The 20,023-nt window shown below is 37.9% G+C and overlaps 1 protein-coding gene across 2 annotated transcripts in view; it reads left to right on the forward strand.

Moving 5' to 3' along the window:
* Positions 1-20,023, forward strand: part of shtd (shattered) — a 786,765-nt gene that overhangs the window by 722,473 nt on the left and 44,269 nt on the right. For both annotated transcript variants that reach the window (XM_067155551.2, XM_068229717.1), the window contains 2 exons: positions 1,220-1,358; positions 13,936-14,124. In XM_067155551.2, coding sequence (XP_067011652.2) covers positions 1,220-1,358; positions 13,936-14,124 — 328 coding nt within the window. The remainder of the gene's footprint in view (positions 1-1,219; positions 1,359-13,935; positions 14,125-20,023) is intronic.

Below are 20,023 nucleotides of genomic sequence, written 5' to 3' on the forward strand. Positions count from 1 at the left end.
TGAGGAATGTAAAGAGGAAATGGAAGGGATAAAGATAAATGGAGTAGAAATCAAAATGATAAGATTTGCTGATGACATAGCTGTCATAGAGGAGAACGAAGAGAAACTACAAAGTGCATTAATAAAAGTGAATAAGATATTGAGAGATAAATATAACATGAAAATTAATACAAAAAAGACCGAAATTATGGTATGTGACCGCCAACATATTGCAGTCGACATCAGAATTAGTGATGTACCACTAAAGCAAGTAAATGTCTTTACCTATTTAGGAAGTAAAATCACTCCAGATGGCAAAAGTTCAATCGACATAAAGAGCAGAATTGCTCAAGCAGGGATCGCTTATTACAAGAAAAGGATACTACTTACAGCAAGGAATTTAAATGTGGAGACTAAGACATTTATTAAGTGCTATGTATGGAGTGTGGCCTTGTATGGTTCAGAAACGTGGACTATTAGTGCAGGTGATAAGAAACGTCTGGAAGCATTGGAGATGTGGTGCTGGAGGAGGATGGAAAAGATCTCATGGACAGCAAAACTCACAAATGAAGATGTTCTTCGATGAATAGATGAAAAGAGATCCTTTTTAGCAACAATAAGAAAGAGAAGAGACCAATTAATTGGCCATCTCTATAAGCACAATGGTTTCATAGTTAATGTCATGGAAGGAATGATTCAAGGTAAAAGAGGAAGAGGAAGACCTAGACTGCAATATGCAAGACAGATCAGAGATGATGCAGGAGCAGGCTCATATGTGGAAATGAATAGATTAGCGGATTGCAGAGAAGAGTGGAGAAGACGAATTGCTGCCAACCAATCTTAGGATTGAGAATTAAGAGAGACTAAATTTGCATTTCAAAATTAAGGGTGGGATATTATGTGTCAGTAAATACGGTAAGTAATAAATTAGTGGGAAAGGGATGGACATGTTTCAGCTTGTAAATTACTAAGTCCATTGTCTCTTTTCTGTAATGTGACAGTAGTGATTCTGATGTTAATCGCTCTTCCCAATGATTCCTGGTGTGGGTGGTAAATGTTACTTTCCAAGGAACCCTACAAGTGCTAAAGTACCACGAGTGTTGTCGATTGATTGACGATATAAAATGTTGTACAGATTTACTTTCAAAGTGTTCATTCTATAAAATAACTATTGTACTGTATCTGTGTATTTTTTGTGTATGTGTGTAAGTTAAAGGGGTTTTACTATCTCTTCGTGCAGAAAGTTGCTGCAGCAGTCTGGCCACGTGGACGTGAAACAACGGGCTGGCTGCCTGTCGCACCGCGAGGATCCCAAAGGCTTTCGTAGCCTGTTAGCCCAGACCCTGACGACGGACTCGGCCGCCCCGTGGTCTGTCAAGGTGGGTACAGTGAGCGCTGCTCCACCTCTCTCTTCCTGATCTTCTGACGAATTTTCTTTAGCCTTTCTTTCTGTGATCATGGAACAGTACAGTAAGTTGCGCGGTGTGGGTCAGCTTGCATTCGGGAGATAGTGTTTTTGGTTTGTCATGTTGTATCTTGCTTTCCACTCCTAGGCCTTTCCTGTGCCATCGTCGCCATAAGACCTACAGTAGAACAAATCTCAGGGTGATTTGATATTTCTTCCTTTAACGGGTTTTCCTTAAAAGGTTGTTCAAACAAAATAGGCTATATATCACAAGAAATAATAATACATTTATGTCTTTAACTAATGTAATGTGAAGGAGTAATAAATGAACATATTAATACTAAAAACTCAAATTAACACAAGGATAAAAGAATTTTTTTTTCAAAATGGCGCCCGGTAATGACGACTTAGTGTTTTATCCTCCGAGTAAATTAACCATAAAATGTGATGAAAAGTGCGGAAAATGTCGAAGATTAGTGAAAAACGGAATGTTGTGTGATTCATGTGATCGATGGTGGCATTATAAGTGTGGAAATTGCCCTAGAGACGTAAAAACTAATGAAAATGTTGACTGGATTTGTGAGCAGTGTGTTCGGAATGTTGTTGTTGGCGACGGCGTTGACGAAGCACCGAAAGCAGTCAATGAGGAATATAAAAGTGCATTAGAAATTATAAACATTCTACAAAAGGACAATGAGACTCTTAAAGTTGAAAATCAAGAATTAAAAGAAAGACTGCGATCGCTAGAATTTGGGACTGACCATTCTTCGAGTGATATACTGGTACCAGTAACAAACTCGAGCACGTGGTGTCAAGTAGTTCGTGGATGGCCGGCTAAGAAGAAATCTACAACTGAATTTGCAGAAATAAACATCAGGAATAGGTTTTCTGCCCTAAATAATTTAATTCTGGAAGAAAGTGATCGCGCGCGTGAAACCAAATCATCGCGATCCGCTGCCGTTGCTGTGCCGAGTTTAAAATTTAGGCCTAGAATTCAGATTCAAGACCCATTTAGGCCTAAATCAGCGAAGGTAGCTGTGTTTGGTGATAGCCAAGGAAGGGGAATTGCGGGAGTGATTAACAACGAGAATATAGCAGCAACCGGAGAAATATATCCAGGAGCTTCTATCAGCAGTGTTCTGGAAAACGTAGAACCAGCAACTAGGAACTTCGGGAGCAGCGATGCAGTGCTTATCATCGGTGGGACGAACGACGTAGCTCACAATGACACCAAGAATGTAAGATAACAACTTAAACATACACTAGGGAAGCTGACCCACACTAACGTCTTTGTAGTGAACGTGCCCCACAGGCATGATTTGAGTAGAGACTCGTGTGTGAACATTGAAGTGGACAAGGTCAATAAAGATACTGTTAAAATTTGTAAACATTTTCGGAATACTCAGGTTATTGAATGTAGCAGTTTTGAGAGATACTGTTATACAAAACATGGCCTCCATTAATCTTAAGATCTTAAGATCTGTACTGTAAAACAGGCAACTCCCTTGAGTTATAATACTGACCAGGAAAACTAGTAGAAAGAGCCAGCTGTACTTCAAGCTGGCTCAGCCAACTAGAAAAAGAAACTCAGGATAGTAAGGAATTTCAAGTTACCCAATTGCAACAGTCAAGTTTTAGGGAGGAAGGGGGTCTGAGATTGCTCTTGGTAAACTGTTAAAGTGTAGTAAATAAACAATTAAAATTCGGTACATTGATGGAATCTTATGAGACTGATGTGGTGATAGGAGTGGAATCGTGGTTGAAAGAAGTGGTGGGTAATAGAGAAGTATTTCCAGAAGGGTACACAGTCTATCGTAGAGACCGAGGAGATAAATATTAGGGATAAAATTAGTTTGTGATAATATGAAGGAGGTGGGAATTATAGGAACATACAGGCCTGGAAGAGAGGAAAGAGACATGGAAATCTTTGAGAAAATAATAGATTATACTCATAAAAACAATAATAATGATATGGTAATAATTGGGGGAGATCTAAATTTGCCTGAAGTTGAATGGAATGGAGCTGCAAGTGAAGCCCATGAACAGAAACTGGCAAATAAGTTAATTTGGGAGGGAGGATTTACACAAGTAGTACAAGAACCGACTCGTCTCAATAACTTACTAGATGTATTCTTGGTTAAACCATGGGAAATTGTTGATAAAACTGAGGTAATTGAAGGATTAGGAGACCATAAGGCTGTAATAATGGATGTAGAACTCGTACCAAAAAGGCTTAATAAGAGGGTTACACAAGACAAGAAATTGTACAGAAAAACTAAAGTTGATGAATTTGGGACTTACCTTAAATCACAATTCAGTTGTTGGATAAGTGAAGAGAGTAACATGGATACACTTTGGGCTAAATTTAAAGGAATCATTTGGGAAGGAGAGAATCTAATTTGTACCTGTTAAGAAGGGTAAAATGACCTCAGACCATGTTTATTATACAAGGGAAATAAGAAAATTAAAAAGAAAATGTATAATAGTAAACAGGAAAATCAAAGAGGGTAGGGAGAGTAGAGAAACTAGAAAACAGCTAATGAGGGAACTGAATAGAGTGAAAAAGGAAGCAAAAGAGAATTATATGAATGGCATACTTCAAGAGGGTAACGACCACAAAGGGAAATGGAAAAAGCTGTATTCATATATCAGGAATCAAAAAGAAAAAGGAATCCAAATTCCTACAATGGTGGGAGAAGCGGGTGAACACTATTTAACAGACGCTGAGAAAGCAAACCTATTTAGTAGGGAATTTAGAGATTCAGTAGATGACTTGGGTATGAGAACATCATTGGTCCACATGGATTTGGACAAAGGAACCCAGAAGGAGAACAACTATTAGATCTGTGCAGAAGAAATGATCTTATAATCAAAAATACATTCTTCAAAAAAAGAGACAGTCACAGAATAACAAGGTACAGTTGGGATGGCCAGTATAGAACATTGATTGACTACGTAATCACAAATAAAGATGGTGGCAGGTACATCACAGATGTAAAGGTCATCCCTAGTGAAAGCATGGACAGTGACCACAGATTGTTGGTAGTAGACTTCAAACATAAGACAAATGAAACGCAGAAACTTATTACGAAAAAACCAAGGATTAAAACTTGGAAGTTGCAAGAAGTCCAAATAAAGGAAGAATACAAACTAAGGATTCAACAGAGTTTGCCGAAGTGTGAAGTAACCAGCGTTAATGAAGAATGGAAGGCCTTCAAAGACATCTTTGTGGGAGAAGCCAAAAACCTATGTGGAGTTACAAGTTCTATCATAAGAAAAAAGGAGACACCATGGTGGAATGATAGAGTGAAAACAGCGCTGAAAGAAAGAAACCAAATAAAGAAGGCACTGGACAAGGAGAAACAAAAACAGGGACAAGAACGAAATGAACAAGAAATACAAAGACTTCAAGGAGTATACAGGAACAAGAAACTTGCTGTAAAGAACATTGTAAGGGAAGAAAAAGAGAAGAAATGGAATGAGTTTGCAGAAAAACTGGAAGAGGACAGTAGAGGAAATATGAAATTGCTATACAGAGTAGTGAAAAACAAGCGAAGGGATCAAGAGACCATAAAAGCAATAGAACGTGATGATGGAACTCTGGCACAAGAAGAGGGAGAAATTAAACAAGAACTCAAGATCTATTTCGAAAAGCTGCTGAATGGAGATACAGAAAACATAACAACGGATAGAGGAGAGCCAAGTCGAGGAACCACAACTGAACCACCAATTACATGGCTTGAGGTTGAAAATGCGGTCAAGAGCATGAAGAAAGGAAAGACAGTGGGCGTAGATGAACTAAGTGCAGATATGCTGAAAGCAGCGGGAGTTCCAGGAATCCAATGGCTCTATAGACTGCTCAACAAGATATGGGAGGAAAATACTATTCCTGAGGACTGGAAGGTGGGCATCATTGTACCTCTGTTCAAGAAAGAAAGCCGATGAAAATGTACTAATTATCGTTGTCTCACACACTACTGTCTCATGTCCTGAAAATATTGGAAAAAATAATAGAGACCAGAATCAGAGATATTGTTGAACCAATTTTGGAAGAGCAGTATGGTTTCAGACCAGGAAGGTCAACTACAGACCTTATATTTGCAATTAGGATGCTAATGGGAAAATACTGGGAGAAGAACAAGCCTTTATTTCTAATATTTTTGGACATTGAGAAAGCATAAGACAGTGTACCAAGGGAAAGAATTTGGCAATGCATGAAAGAACTTCAAGTGCGAGATAGCCTCATAGACAAAGTGAAAATGTTGTATAGTGGGAACAGAAGCTGTATTCAAGTAGGATGTGGTTTGTCGGACTGGTTTGAAACAAAGAGAGGAGTGCAGCAGGGCAGCTCATTGTCACCACTTCTATTTATTATTGTAATGGATGTAGTAATGAAATCTATTAAAAGGAAAGAACATGGAGATATCAAAGCCTTCACATTTGCAGATGATGTTGCGATCTGGAGTGACTCAGAAGATGAATTGGGAGAGAGAATACAAAGCTGGAATGAGGAGTTTAAGAAATATGGTTTAAACATCAGCAAGACCAAGACGGTGGTGATGAAAGTGTATGAGGAAGGAGCAGAACCAATAGTCATGTTAAATGAAGCCCAACTGGACAGCGTTCCAGTTTTCAAATACTTGGGTAGCGTTATATCAAATGACAACCTAGCAAAACATGAGGTGAACGATCGAATCAATAAGGCGACACAATTCTACCACCAGGTAAGACACCTGCTGTGGGATGAGCAAATATCCATGAAAACAAAAATGACATTGTACAAGTCCTATTATACACCAATTCTTACATACAGTCTCGAAACCACAACACTGACCAATAGAGATAATTCCAAATTTCAGGCAGCTGAAATGAAATTCCTACGCACTATGATCCTGAAAACCAGGAAAGACAAGATTATGAATGAGAAAATTAGAGAAGAAGTAGGAATAGACAATTCTCTCCTAAATAAGATTCAGGTATCAAGACTGAAGTGGTTTGGTCACATGAAGAGGATGCCAGTAAACAGAACTGCAAGGAAGGAATTTGACAGAAAGGTAGAAGGAAGACGACCCGTGGGAAGGCCACGAAGGAAATGGATAGATTTAGTTAAGAGCGATGTAATGCTGAGAGGTCATGATTGGGACAAGTTGGTGGAGGAAGAATGGTACAAGGACAGGATGAGATGGAGGAGGCTCATATACCACACCCGGGAAACTGGAGATGGTTTAGGATGATGATGATGAGTAGATGATTGTCAAGAGTTGGAAACCGAAACGGAAGATAGAGAGGGAGAGACACAGAGGGAAACAAGAAGCTTCTCATTCACAAATGAAGATATTTTCAGAGAAATCCAACTGCTTCAGCAAGGAAAAGCAGCAGGAAGTGATCAAATTACTGGGGAGACATTAAAGTCAATGGGATGGTACATAGTGCCTTATTTAAAATTTCTCTTTGACTATGTCATAAATAATAGTGTAATACCAAAGGAATGGAAGGAATCTATAATAATACCAATTTATAAAGGAAAGGGTGATAAAAGGAAACCAGAGAACTACAGACCAATCAGCCTGACCAGTATAGTTTGTAAAATACTGGAGAGTTTAATATCAAAGTACATCAGAGGGATATGTGATGATAAAAATTGGTTCATGAGGAGCCAGTATGGATTTAGAAAGAACTTTTCTTGTGAGGCACAACTGGTGGGATTTTAGCAGGACATATCAGATCAGTTGGATTCGGGAGGTAAGTTAGATTGCATAGCCATAGATCTTTCTAAAGCCTTTGATAGAGTGGAACATGGAGTATTATTAAAGAAATTGGAGGGAATAGGAGTGGACGTAAGGGTTACACGTTGGATAAAAACATTTCTAAATTCAAGGGTTCAGAAAGCCAAAGTAGGAAATAATGTATCTCAGGAAGAGAAAGTTTGGAAGGGAATTGCACACGGTAGTATAATCGGTCCGTTACCTTAATATACGCAAATGATTTAGGGAACAATATAACATCAAAAATAAGATTGTATGCAGATGACATAATTGTTTATAGGGAAATAAACAACATTGAGGATTGTTCAGAATTACAAAGGGGCCTTGAAAGTATCCAACAATGGGTTGAAGAAAATAATATGAAGGTTAATGGAGGCAAATCAACTGTTACAACATTTACAAACAGGAGCATTAAAACTGAATTTGAATATACTTTGGATGAGGTAGTTATCCCAAAAGATGGCAAGTGAAAATACTTAGGTGTGAGATTTGAAAGTAATTTGCACTGGAAGGGTCATGTTGATGACATTGTTGGGAAAACATACAGATCGTTACATATCATAATGAGGCTACTTAAAGGATGCAACAAAGAATTAAAAGAAAAAAGTTACTTGAGTATGGTTCGTCCATTATTGGAATATGCAAGCAGTGTTTGGGATCCTCACCAAGAATACCTAATAAAAGAAATAGATAGTGTGCAGAGGAAAGCAGCAAGATTTGTAACAGGGGATTTCAGGAGAAAGAGTAGTGTATCAGAAATGTTAAAGGAACTTGGGTGGGAAACTTTAAGTGAGAGAAGATAGAAAACTAGACTTATAGGATTATATAGAGCCTGTACAAGAGAAGAAGCATGGGGAGATATCCGTGAGAGGCTTCGGTTGGAAAATAATTATATCGGCAGGACTGACCACAAATATAAAATTAGAAGGAATTTTAGCAGAAGCGATTGGGGTAAATTTTCATTCATTGGGAAGGGTGTGATTTAGTGGAACAGTTTACCAGGGGTAGTGTTTGATCCTTTTCCAAAATCTGTACAGATATTCAAGAAGAGAATAAACAGCAACAGAGAAAATAAATGAAGTGATAGAGGGCATTCGACCAGTGCAGGTTATTGTAAATAAAAAAATGTGTGTGAATAAATTAATTCCTTCCCCTAGTCTAAGGAGTTTGGACAGCCAAAGTAGGGGACTGCCTGTAGGGGTGAAGTACAGTGGGGACTTCGAGGGCCCTGGGACCACTACGGTAGCTGTGAAGGCCCTTCAGGAACTCTGAAAAGTGGTGGCAAAAGGGGCTCTGGTTAAGACGCAGCAGGTCGTTATGCTACTTAGGATCCAGAACGGGTAAAAAAAAAAGTAAAAAGTAAATAAATGCAATGTAAAGTTTAATCTTATACCAGTTGTATAGTATCATTTGAAGTAATTCCACATACTGTATATCAGTTGACTATATTTGTAAGTAGTACAGGAGATATTATAAGTAGAATTTTGTAAACAATATAAATTTATTAAGGATGAGCTGTGTGTTTAATAGAAAACATTGTTAGCGTAAATTGTATAATATTGTATTATAGGAAAATTTTCTTCTCTTGTTAATTTAATATTTAGTGCTTGACAATAATGTATTTGAGTGTACCATTTGCCACCGAGGTAGACACCTCATTTGCAAATAAAGAGATTTTGATTTGATTTGAAAACAGCAGACATAACAAATTCCTTCGCGGACTGTTGGGAGCCCAAACTGCAGCAAGGAAAAGGGAAATAGGTATTACTGACTTGCAATATTAAATTGAAGGAACAGAGGCCTAAAGAAATTTGTGAAAAGTAGACGATAAGAACCGTGAGAATAAGCGTATTAACCTTTACTTTCTGAAATAGTCCAGCTTCCTCTTGCCCAGATATCTCTCAGAAAGAAGTTTTCTCTCAATTTGGTTGAGACTGAAGGAGGAGAAGTACCAACGGATCCAGTCTCTCCATTGCTGCGCCAAAAATTGGCTCTGGTGGATCCTCCTCTTCTCCTCTTCTTCCTCTTCTTCCTCTTAGGTACTTTGTCTTTCTGCAATGTTACAAAGGCCTGCAACATCCGTCTGTGGTGCTGAGTTTAGGATATCATCCTTACAAGTAACAAATTCTTTGAATGTTGTGGCACTTGAGTCCTGTGATACAACCTCACAGTCTTCCCCAGTGTCATCAGTAGCTTCTGAAATTGCACCAAAACCTGCATGGCCAAAGCAGGTTTGAATAGTCCATTGTTGTAACCGCTACTTCAGCGGCTACACTAAACACAGAAAGGGAGGAAAGAAAGTGCAATTACACAGTACCAAAAACCACTACACACTCAGAGACACTACGCGGAGCTCCGCCAATAACGACACTAGTAAATATCAGTAGGGCCAACTAGATTACAATAAACCAGGAAGGTGGGAAGGAGCTGGGAACCTACCAAGGGCATGGAGATGGCTTAGGTTGCAGTTTCCGAAATAATCAACCGTCATCCTTAATTTTCAAAATATTATTTACAAAAGGACTTTACAAATGAATTCCGAACAAATTCAGCCATGCAGAAGGTACCGCCGCATAACGATGGTAAAATACGAAATACATGTTCAGTAATGCAACCTAGATGTTCCTTCCTACAAGTTCCAAGAGTCGAGCAAATACAATACAGTTTGTACAATACAATTTACAGTGAAGTTAAACGTACCTTTCAAAACTCTGGAACTACTAGAGGCAAAACCCCAAGGTAAATACGTAAAACTACAAATTACATGTTTAGCGAAACAAGGAACGGGGAATGCCTCGGAAGCAAACAGGCAAGCCCAGCTGAAAAGCTAAGGCATCAGAAATAATCGAGTGGCGAATCTAGGTGAGGTTAGGGCAGACTCCTATATGAAAAAGCAAGCGAACATTACAGGAAATTTAAAGTGGACCAGAAATCGAGAGTGCTTACCCAAAGGTGGCCCATCCCGGTAGCGAGACGTCGCTGACGACGTCAAAACTTCAGACAGTCATCTGATAGAGGATAGACGATCAGCCCACGAAATGCTGCCTCGCTCACTATAAAAATGGAACCCTGGCCTTGGAGTAGCCAATCAGAACGCATGAGCCCGCCTGTCGCCACCCAGATTCACCAATCACAACTCCTACTTCAGTCGTGATGTTAAAATACTTTCTAGAATACATAACCAACAAAAGGCAACACACCCTGTTCAAAAATTCATGTGACAACTTTCTGGATAGTTCCAGTAAATATAGAACTGAAATCTACTATTTACAAATACCATATGTTACCAAAATATTACACTGTACAGGTTAGGTCGTTGCATGGAATACAAATAAAACATATCACCATGCTTCAGATCATACAGTAAGTACTACGGAAGGTTTACAAATAAGGTCTTCAATAAACACTTTCCATTTCCAATACATTCTACACCTGTGACAGTTGTGACCAGTTGCCTTGCTGCTACAAACATATGCATGGCTTGGAGATATTCAAGGAAAGAAATAGCTCTTTGAACCAGGGCCTTCCTGTACTTCACTTTCACAGAATGAATAATGCCAAGGTCCAAACGCTGCAGGTGACTGGTGCACTTAGGAGGAGAGAAAACCACTTTGATATTCAGAAGGGAATGTGTATCTGAAGGATGAGCTGGACGTCTGTCTATCACCAGCACTATCTTCCTTCCTGCCGATCCCATCTTAGCATTCAAGTTTCATAAAAATTTTAGGAATATCTCTGACGTCATCCCTGCACTTTTGTCAAAATAATTTTTACATGGGTGTTCTTGTAGCATCTTGGATTCTTAAATTTTCCAATTATTAGTGGGAAGTAATTTTTCACTCCCGTCGCTGTTAACACATAACCGTGCTGTTGATCATTCTTTAATTTTCTTTCTTTCTTTTTTTTGGCCTCCGTGGCATTTTTCTCTGTGAACAGCATATGTCTTGGACGGGAGCAAATTGTAAAACGCTGACCTCACTGGAAAGACAACCATCGGCGTTAAAAATATCCTTACCGAGCTCGATAGCTGCAGTCGCTTAAGTGCGGCCAGTATCCAGTAATTGGGAGATAGTGGGTTCGAACCCCACTGTCGGCAGCCCTGAAGATGGTTTTCCATGGTTTCCCATTTTTACACCAGGTAAATGCTGGGGCTGTACCTTAATTAAGGCCACGGCCGCTTACTTGCCATTCCCAGGCCTTTCCTATCCCATTGTCACCATAAGACATATCTATGTCGGTGCGATGTAAAGCAAAATGGCAAAAAAAATATCCTTAGCATCATATCCTTCAAGAAGTCGAGGGAACTTATTCTTTTTCCAGTACACAACTATATCGTCACTCTCACTGCACACGTTTTGGAATGAAAGATTGTGCCGTTTTTTAAAACATGATTGTTTTAGAAGCATGGAAATCAATCAAACCCAGTTTAAGTGCGAATTCTGGAGTTTTTTTTGTTGTTCCTGTCAATTGGAGCGTTCTTGCTACTTTTTCCTCGAAACATGTCATAAAAAATTTTCAAGTTCCTCCTGCGGCAAAGAACGATTATTCTTCCATATGTTTGCCCCAGAACCGTACTCCACTTCCATGGTCAGAATTGCTTCCTTCTGTTTCATGATGCCAAACAGCGTAGAGTGTGCCAAATCATATTTTCTTGCCATTTGTGACGAAGGTACTTGGATATTCCTTTCAACGTCACTAATGATGTCGATCTTTTGTTGAAGAGCCGGCTTCTTAGGTTCAGCAGCCATAACGAACGTAGTTTGCCGTAACTCTCAGTACAGCTCTTATCACAGACACAAATGTAACTCGTAGCACAACTTGCAACAACACAGGAGCAAAAAGAGTGAATGAAGCTGGAGATATTCTTCAGTCTGCACCCTCCATGCGATTGGTGCTGCGAGACGGAAATGCCTAGCCAGTGTAACGGCACTGCAGCTGACCTCACGGGAGAGACAACCATTGAACTATCGTTAGTGAAGATTCTCCTTTTTTTTCAGATGACTGGATAATTTCATTATGGGATTATTTATACATTTTTAAATGTTTGTATTATTATTTTTGTATGTAGTCTTAGTGATATGCAATTTGCTTTGTTTAATTTATTTATTCTGTTATGCCAAGCTGGTTTCTCATTAAGATTATAAGTTATGATTTTTCCTTTGTCAAAAATTTTGATTATTTGCCCATCAATTGTTATTTTATTTACCAGTGGGGGATGTGTAAGCATGATCTCAGTTTTTTCAAAGGATATTGCAAGAATTATTTTTTTGTGCTATTTCCTATCCAGTTTTCTTAATATTGTTGGACAATAAGCAAGGTCATCAGCAAATCCTAAACAGTTTGAAGTTAAATTTTGTTTGGAGCTTCCAACTTTTATGTTCTTCGGGTTGACCTTGTACCATTCCCTTATAAATTCTAATGCACAATTAAATAGTAATGATGATAAACAGTCTTAAACCTGTTTTAATCAAAAATGGTTCAAAAACCTCTCTAAACTCTACTTTTGATATGGTATAAGTTATATTATATTACCAATAGGACGTCCAACTCGTTGGCTGAATGGTCAGTGTACTGGCCTTCGGTTCAGAGGGTCCCGGGTTCGATTCCCGGCCGGGTCGGGGTTTTTAACGTTCATTGGTTAAGTCCAATGGCCTGGGGGCTGGGTGTTTGTGCTGTCCCAACATCCCTGCAACTCACACACCACACATAACACTATCCTCCACCACAATAACACGCAGTTACCTACACGTGGCAGATGCCGCCCGCCCTCATCAGAGGGTCTGCCTTAGAAGGGCTGCACTTGGCTAGAAATAGCCACACAAAATTATTAAATTATTATACCAATAGGACAAATGTTAAAGAAGCTTTCACGATTATACATTGTGGATATGTTTTAGGACGACTCACCTTAGAAGACTGTGTAATCTTGATATTGTTTGTCAGACCATTGTTTATATGTAATGTGTTTTTTGGTTCTTAAGTTTCTTTGTATGTAGCTGAGGATGGTCAGATATTGATCGAAACTAGTACTACATTTAATAAGGTGGATTAAAAATTTATGTTTTACTTATAGTGTTGATTAGGTGAGAGTTTTAATAAAGTCCTTTTTTCACCGGGCATGTGCATTCTTCTGATCTCCGAACAGTACGTTGTGGCTTCTAATCTTGTATTATTTATCCTTTTATTGTTATTTTCTATTTTCAAACTTGGAAGTTTGCTCACTGGTATCAAGTCTGTTGTTTGTTATTTAAAGGGGCCTAGCAGCTAGGTCATCGGCCGGCATCAACTCGGACGGGTAGTTTCTTTCCGTAATAAATACCACAGTAACCCAGAAACTACCTCTGTCTTTCTGTTCCTACTTTTTGAATATCAAGCTGATGATCGACAATGGCAGTGACGGCTTTAGTGAACTTGGTATTTACAGGATTAGGGTTTAGCTATATGTTGTTCTAGAAAGTTCACCAGAAGCAGGGAAACATTAACTGCAGTGTTGCAGGGAACGATGGCTAATATAAAATAAAAAATCAAATAAATCAATCAAAGATGCATCCCAGGAAAGGAACACACGCCAGGTCGAGGGTCGTGAGACGTTTCACACAAAAGTTGTTGGTCTTGTCTGGTATCGTGACGGCACAGTGATTGTAGTCTGGATAATGCTCATGTGAATACACATCCCGGCTGTACTCCGTTCTGGATAACTGATACGAGTCTCCCAGCTTCGGTAAACCAGTGGTGGTTAAGAAACATTTGCATGCAGCTGTAACGGGTGCACTTATTATGTTGCAGGCAGAGTCAATCTTAGCGTTTTCATCGGAGCCCAGCCTGGTGAACTTTGCGGTCTACTTCCTGGAGTGCGATAGCAATGTGCTGAGCCCTGCAGAGCAGGAGACCATGCAGATATTGACCACGTTAACCTACGAGTGTATGACGCAAGACAAGCTGGCCATCCTCCCCATCTGGATCAGTCTGCTCAAGGTGAGCTCTCATTAGCATCAGTATTAGATGATCTGATTTTGCAATGTAATTACAACACATTCAAGCTCTCCTATAACTAAGATAATTCAATAAGCCATAAAGAAAATGCAACAACAAAAATACAAGATACAAAATACCAGTTTTTTTTGGTGTGTGTGTGTGTGTGTGTGTGTGTGTGTGTGTGTGTGTGTGTGTGTGTGTGTGTGTGTGTGTGTGTGTGTGTGTGTGTGTGTGTGTGTGTGTGTGTGTGTGTGTGTGTGTGTGTGTGTGTGTGTGTGTGTGTGTGTGTGTGTGTGTGTGTGTGTGTGTGTGTGTGTGTGTGTGTGTGTGTGTGTGTGTGTGTGTGTGTGTGTGTGTGTGTGTGTGTGTGTGTGTGTGTGTGTGTGTTTTTTTTTTTTTTTTTTTTTATATATATATATATTGTTTATTGGTGATGACATTGTCAGTGGCTGTGAAGAGGGTGTTGGACGGTTTATCAAATTTGTTTATAAAAGTTGATTTCATTCTAGAGGTTCTTGAGGCTTGGCTCTCCTATGTAAGATTCTTAACCTGCGTACTGCTGCGTCATAAACAGTCTCGAGCACAGTGGTCTCTTGGATAACCCTGGTTTTGTTTTTCCTCCACGGATTCAGTAACAAGCCTATCAGTTGCCTTAAATTTTCCTGCTTTTGTTCATCTGATGTGCCAACATTTCTTATCCCCTCCCCTCCAACATCTTATGTTACACTCCAAAAAACACCAAACTTTTTTGCAGTCTGTATGTATCATTAGTATGTTTTGCCTTTCATAGAACCTGCAAATTGAAGCTTATGACTTCTCTCCCCTCTATTTAACTCTCTCATTTCCCCTTGACTGAAATAGTAACCAGAACTGGGTGAAACCAATCCAGTCATAAAGCCATGAAATATACAAAATCGTCAAAGGTCAACAAATATTTCTTTATTCACGTGTGATGCACATGGTGAGTTCCACTGCACAACCAGTACATTTGGCAAATGGTATGAATAAACTTTCTTGAAAATTAGTGTTTTTAAATCTTAGGTTGCATACCATATTTACTCATGTTTTAGACTCCCCTGGCTTTTCGAGACGAAGAAAATGACAAAAAAATAAATCTTGCATACAAACCCCCCACCCCCCAACATAATACGTCAGAGAACAATGATTCCGCTTCGAAGCGGGTATGAACCTTACTGCAGCTCTGATGACATCGCACAAATTTGTGAATAGTTTTGTCTGTGCGACCCACGCAATGAAAACACTCGTCAAAGTCATGCGGTACATCTGTGTTTCGTATTTAAGAAATGTCTGCCAGTGTAATGGTTAGCACAATTAGCTGCCGTTCTCGGGAGCCTGAGTTCGATTTCCGGTACCGTATTGCCAGTAAGTTACGAATGGCAGGAAGATTGATGTCTGTGTCTGTTAAGTCATCAGCCCACAGGCTGGTTGGATCCTCAAATAGCATCACCAAAGGCTATGCAGTTATAGGGAAACCACAAAAACCAATGGCAGTACCAAAATGAGGCGTACTAGGCAAGATGAGGAGTGAGGTAGTTTGCCGTTGCTTTCCTCACTGGGCTAGACAGTGCTATTGTAGCACAACTAACCCTATGAGCAACACCTTTCATGACACTCAGACACACTGGTTGTGCTCTAAATGTCATTAATCAGCACCACCCATACCCCAGCAGCTTCCATATTGTCACAGCCATGCATGTTCGGTGGAAGCTACACTTTGCTCTGGCCTGTGCCAAGAGATGGACACAAAAGTACTGTAACCATCAAGAAATGACAGCAGGCAGGAAGATTGATATGCAGTAAAAATGGTACATGCAACTCCCTTCCAGTGGGGGCATGTCTAAAAATAACTGCACCACCTCGGGATGAGGAAACAAAGTTTACTTTAGTTGAGAAACATTCACGGTTGTTGCAGGCGAGATCATTAACAAAGTGATAATTTAATATCTCATATTTACTAAAGAACACTTTCCTGCCTTGTCAATACTTTACATACCGTATTTTATTATACTTCATTACCGTACATGTTTCGATAACTAACTTCTCTCTTCTTCAGCGGTGCCAAAACATCAAAACTAAATCTTTGCACTTGAGACATTTATACAAATATACAGTAGTTATCAACAGAACAATTATACATAAATCTTGAAATTGTTAAAATATTTCTTTGTGTTTCAACTTTTACTTACTTAATATGTCATTTATTACAAACTTTAAAATAGAAAATTTCAAATCATAAATGAATAAAACCTATTAAATTAGTCATTCATCATCATCATCATCATTTCCCTTTATCCAGCTGTAGCCGGGTAGGGGCAAATATGGTTCCTCTCCACTTTCTTCGGTCTTTCCACCACTCCTCCTCCAACACTGTGTCCCAGTCCAGGTTTCTTTCTATAATGCTGCGTTGGATGGTATCCTTCCATCTCAATCGTGGTCAACCACGGCCTCTCCTTCCTTGGATTTGCATTTCCATCACCTTTTTTGGCATTCTTTCGTCGCTCATTCGCTTTATGTGCCCAAACCATCTTAGTTGGCTCTTCTCTATTCTATCATTCATTTTTTCCACTCCAATTTCTCATTCCTTATTTTGTCTCTTCTACTCTTCTGTATCATACTCCTCAAGAACTTCATTTCGGCTGCCTGTATTCGACTCTCATCCTTCTTTGTCATTGTCCAAGTTTCTGCTCCGTAAGTTGTTATGGGTACGTAATACATCTTGTACATAGTATCCTTTGCTTCCGTTGGCACATCTTTGTCCTTATGTCCTTATTTACATCTAAAAAAGAAATAAAATATTTCTTTGTGTCTAAATTTACATGTACCTTGTCATTTGGTAGAACACTTTAAAATTGAATAATTTTCAATTCATAAAATAAATAACACCTACATATTAAGTTAGTCACTATATGTTGAATTTAAAATATTTTCTGCTCCCTTCTTGAAATTTCTCCATTCCTTAATTCTTAAAAAAGGAAAACAATATATTTAAATTTCTAATCTGTAATTCCATTACCTTGTTTATTCCAATAATTGTCGATTAATTTACTGCTATATTTCTGAGACCTTGCACATAAATCGGAATTTCCTCTTGTTAATTCCGTCCGACCATTTTAACCGTCAAATTCCTTTAAAATAAACAACCAACAAACCAACTTTTAAGAGACATTTTTTACGAAAAGGACAACAACTCAGTTGATTGGGGAATCTTTTTTTTTTTTTTTTTACTTACTTCAGTTTCAACTGGTTACCGAATTTATTCACAAATTAAAATAACATTACACTAGTCTGAACCAAACAAGCATGTCCTTGCTCCTTTGCTTGCTCCAATGTATCTACATATACTTACATTCCCGCAACTGAAGCAAATACTGGATCATTAAGCTATTGTTCATTTTACGTTGGCGTTTGAAACCACAGTGCCTGATGTTGAATATATCGCGCTGATCACCGGAAGCTGGCAAGTTACTTCAATTGATCTACTCATCTTCAGCTTCAACACGATTATGGATCTTCATATGTGTTTGATTGTGTTTTGACTTTGTGCCTGACAGTGTATACAAGCTAGCTCATTTAACCGTTCTCCGCTTTTCATAAACATTATAAGACTTTGCCTAACACTGCGTGTGCCATACTGCCATTCAGAAAATTACGCACTGTTTCTTTTAAGTGACTTACATTTTACTTCTTCTGAATTTTACATTGTTTACCCCCGTCAATTTTATATCGCCTCTTCTACTGATCCAGAGTGAACTTGATCTTTTATTTTCTCTTTCCTATGCATTGTTTTTCATGTCTTAATCAGCTGATGATGACTTGGACTAGGGTCGAAACCGGTACCACTTCTACTTATTATTAAATAAGAATGTAATCAGTGCATTTCTTACTCTTTTGTATTGAATAGGTTGAATCTTTTTATTTATTATTTCAATTTAACTGTGATACTTTTCAATACGGAACAATGAAATTTTTATCTTTAAATGCACAAGCTAACCAAGCTAAACAAAAAGCCTTCTCTTACATGGGCCTTAAGGTCAAGATCGCTAAATTAGGAAAAGATATCGACTTCCTAAAACAATGCATTTCCTATAATCTTACCCCCAAATTTCTTCAAAGTTGTACCAGAAAAAACATTTCTTCTCCTCACATGTTAAAAACCCAAAGAATAACCAACAAAATTTGGTTAAAAAATGAAATTTGTTTCTTATACAAGAAAAAATCATTTTTAAATAACAGATTATATGAAACACGTCTAGAAATTGCTAATCTTCTCCTGAGTGCACAATGGAACCTCTTCCTAACTCAAGTAGTTAATAAATTATTTCATGAATTGTCAGTTAAGCAACAAACCCTGGAGAAAAAACTCAACATTCTTAAGAACAACTCTTCTTCACATAAATTTCAGATTAAGAACATTAACACACCCTCCAAAACCATTGAACAATTCCACCCTCCCATTTTAAATTTATCTAAAACAACTGTGAGTGATGATGAAAACTTAATTCTTTCGAAGGGCCTCAAACACAATTGGCCCAACCTCAACACTTTCAATATAGCCACCAATTTAATTATTGAATCTGAAATAGCCATTAACAAAATGTCAACAGATGAACAAGATGAAATCAGATATGAAGTAAAAAGAAAACTCGAAAAAATCTTCATTAACAATGACAAAAACACTTCTCTTAATAATAATAATAATAATAATAATAATAATAATAATAATAATAATAATAATAATAATAATAATAATAATAATAATTTAATTAATGATAATAAACTCATTTTAGATCTTAAAAAGAAAATCAATGACAATAATCTCATCATCACCAAATCTGATATAACACTACTGTCATAATGGAAAAAACTTACTACTTAGATAAAACTAAAAAAAATTTCAGTGACTCCTTTTTCTATAGTAAAAAAAGACCCAACCAATAAAATCCAATGCCTACTCAAACAAACTTTAAAAAACACTTCCTTTCTCCTCACAGATCAAGACAAAACTAAATTAATTAACATGAACCCAGGACTACCCACTGCCAAAGCCCTCCCAAAAATTCATAAAACTAACATTCCTATCCGTCCAATAATCAATTACAGACTCAGTCCCTTATACAATACTTCTAAATTCATCCAAACATTTTTACTAAAAACTATCAATTTTTATCCAACAAATCTATCAAAAACACTTCTGATCTAATCAACAAATTAAAGAACTTTAATATCCAACCACATTTTTCTCTCCATTCTTTTGACATTGTAAACATGTACCCTAGTATTCCAATTTCCAAATTATTCCCCATAATAAACAACAACCTAAACAAATTCATTAACCTGAGTAAACTTGAAATTCAAGACTTCATGTCCATTTTAAAATTGGTTCTCAACAATAATTATTTGACCTTTGATAACACCATTTATCAACAAGATGGCTTGGCTATGGGCTCACCAGCCTCAGGCATTCTTGCTGAAATTTACCTTGACTTCTTAGAAAATACAAAAATTAATAATTTATTTATTTACAGAGTTTATGCCCACATTGGAGCACTTAAATCAGACTACAACAAATTTGTCTTCCTTTTCTTCTCCCAAAAAGTCTTGAGTCTGGTTGACCTGCCTGCCCTCTCCGCATCCGTTATAACATATTGTTTCCTCTGTACAGTGGTCAGAGGAAGCCTGATGCATTTATTCTTCAAAATACTTTTCTCGCCTCTGTTTTCTATGGTTTGCATGGTAATATTCAACTCCTCCAAATCACTTTGAACTTCTTTAAACCAATTGTTTTTTGATTTACTATTCCAAAAGTAATTAAATAATTGTTTTAAAACTCTGTTATCACTTAGTCAAAATATATGACAAAAAAAGGCAATTCTTCTTT

The sequence above is a fragment of the Anabrus simplex genome, chromosome 11 (genome assembly GCF_040414725.1).
Source record: "Anabrus simplex isolate iqAnaSimp1 chromosome 11, ASM4041472v1, whole genome shotgun sequence".
NCBI classification, from domain to species: Eukaryota; Metazoa; Arthropoda; class Insecta; order Orthoptera; family Tettigoniidae; genus Anabrus; species Anabrus simplex.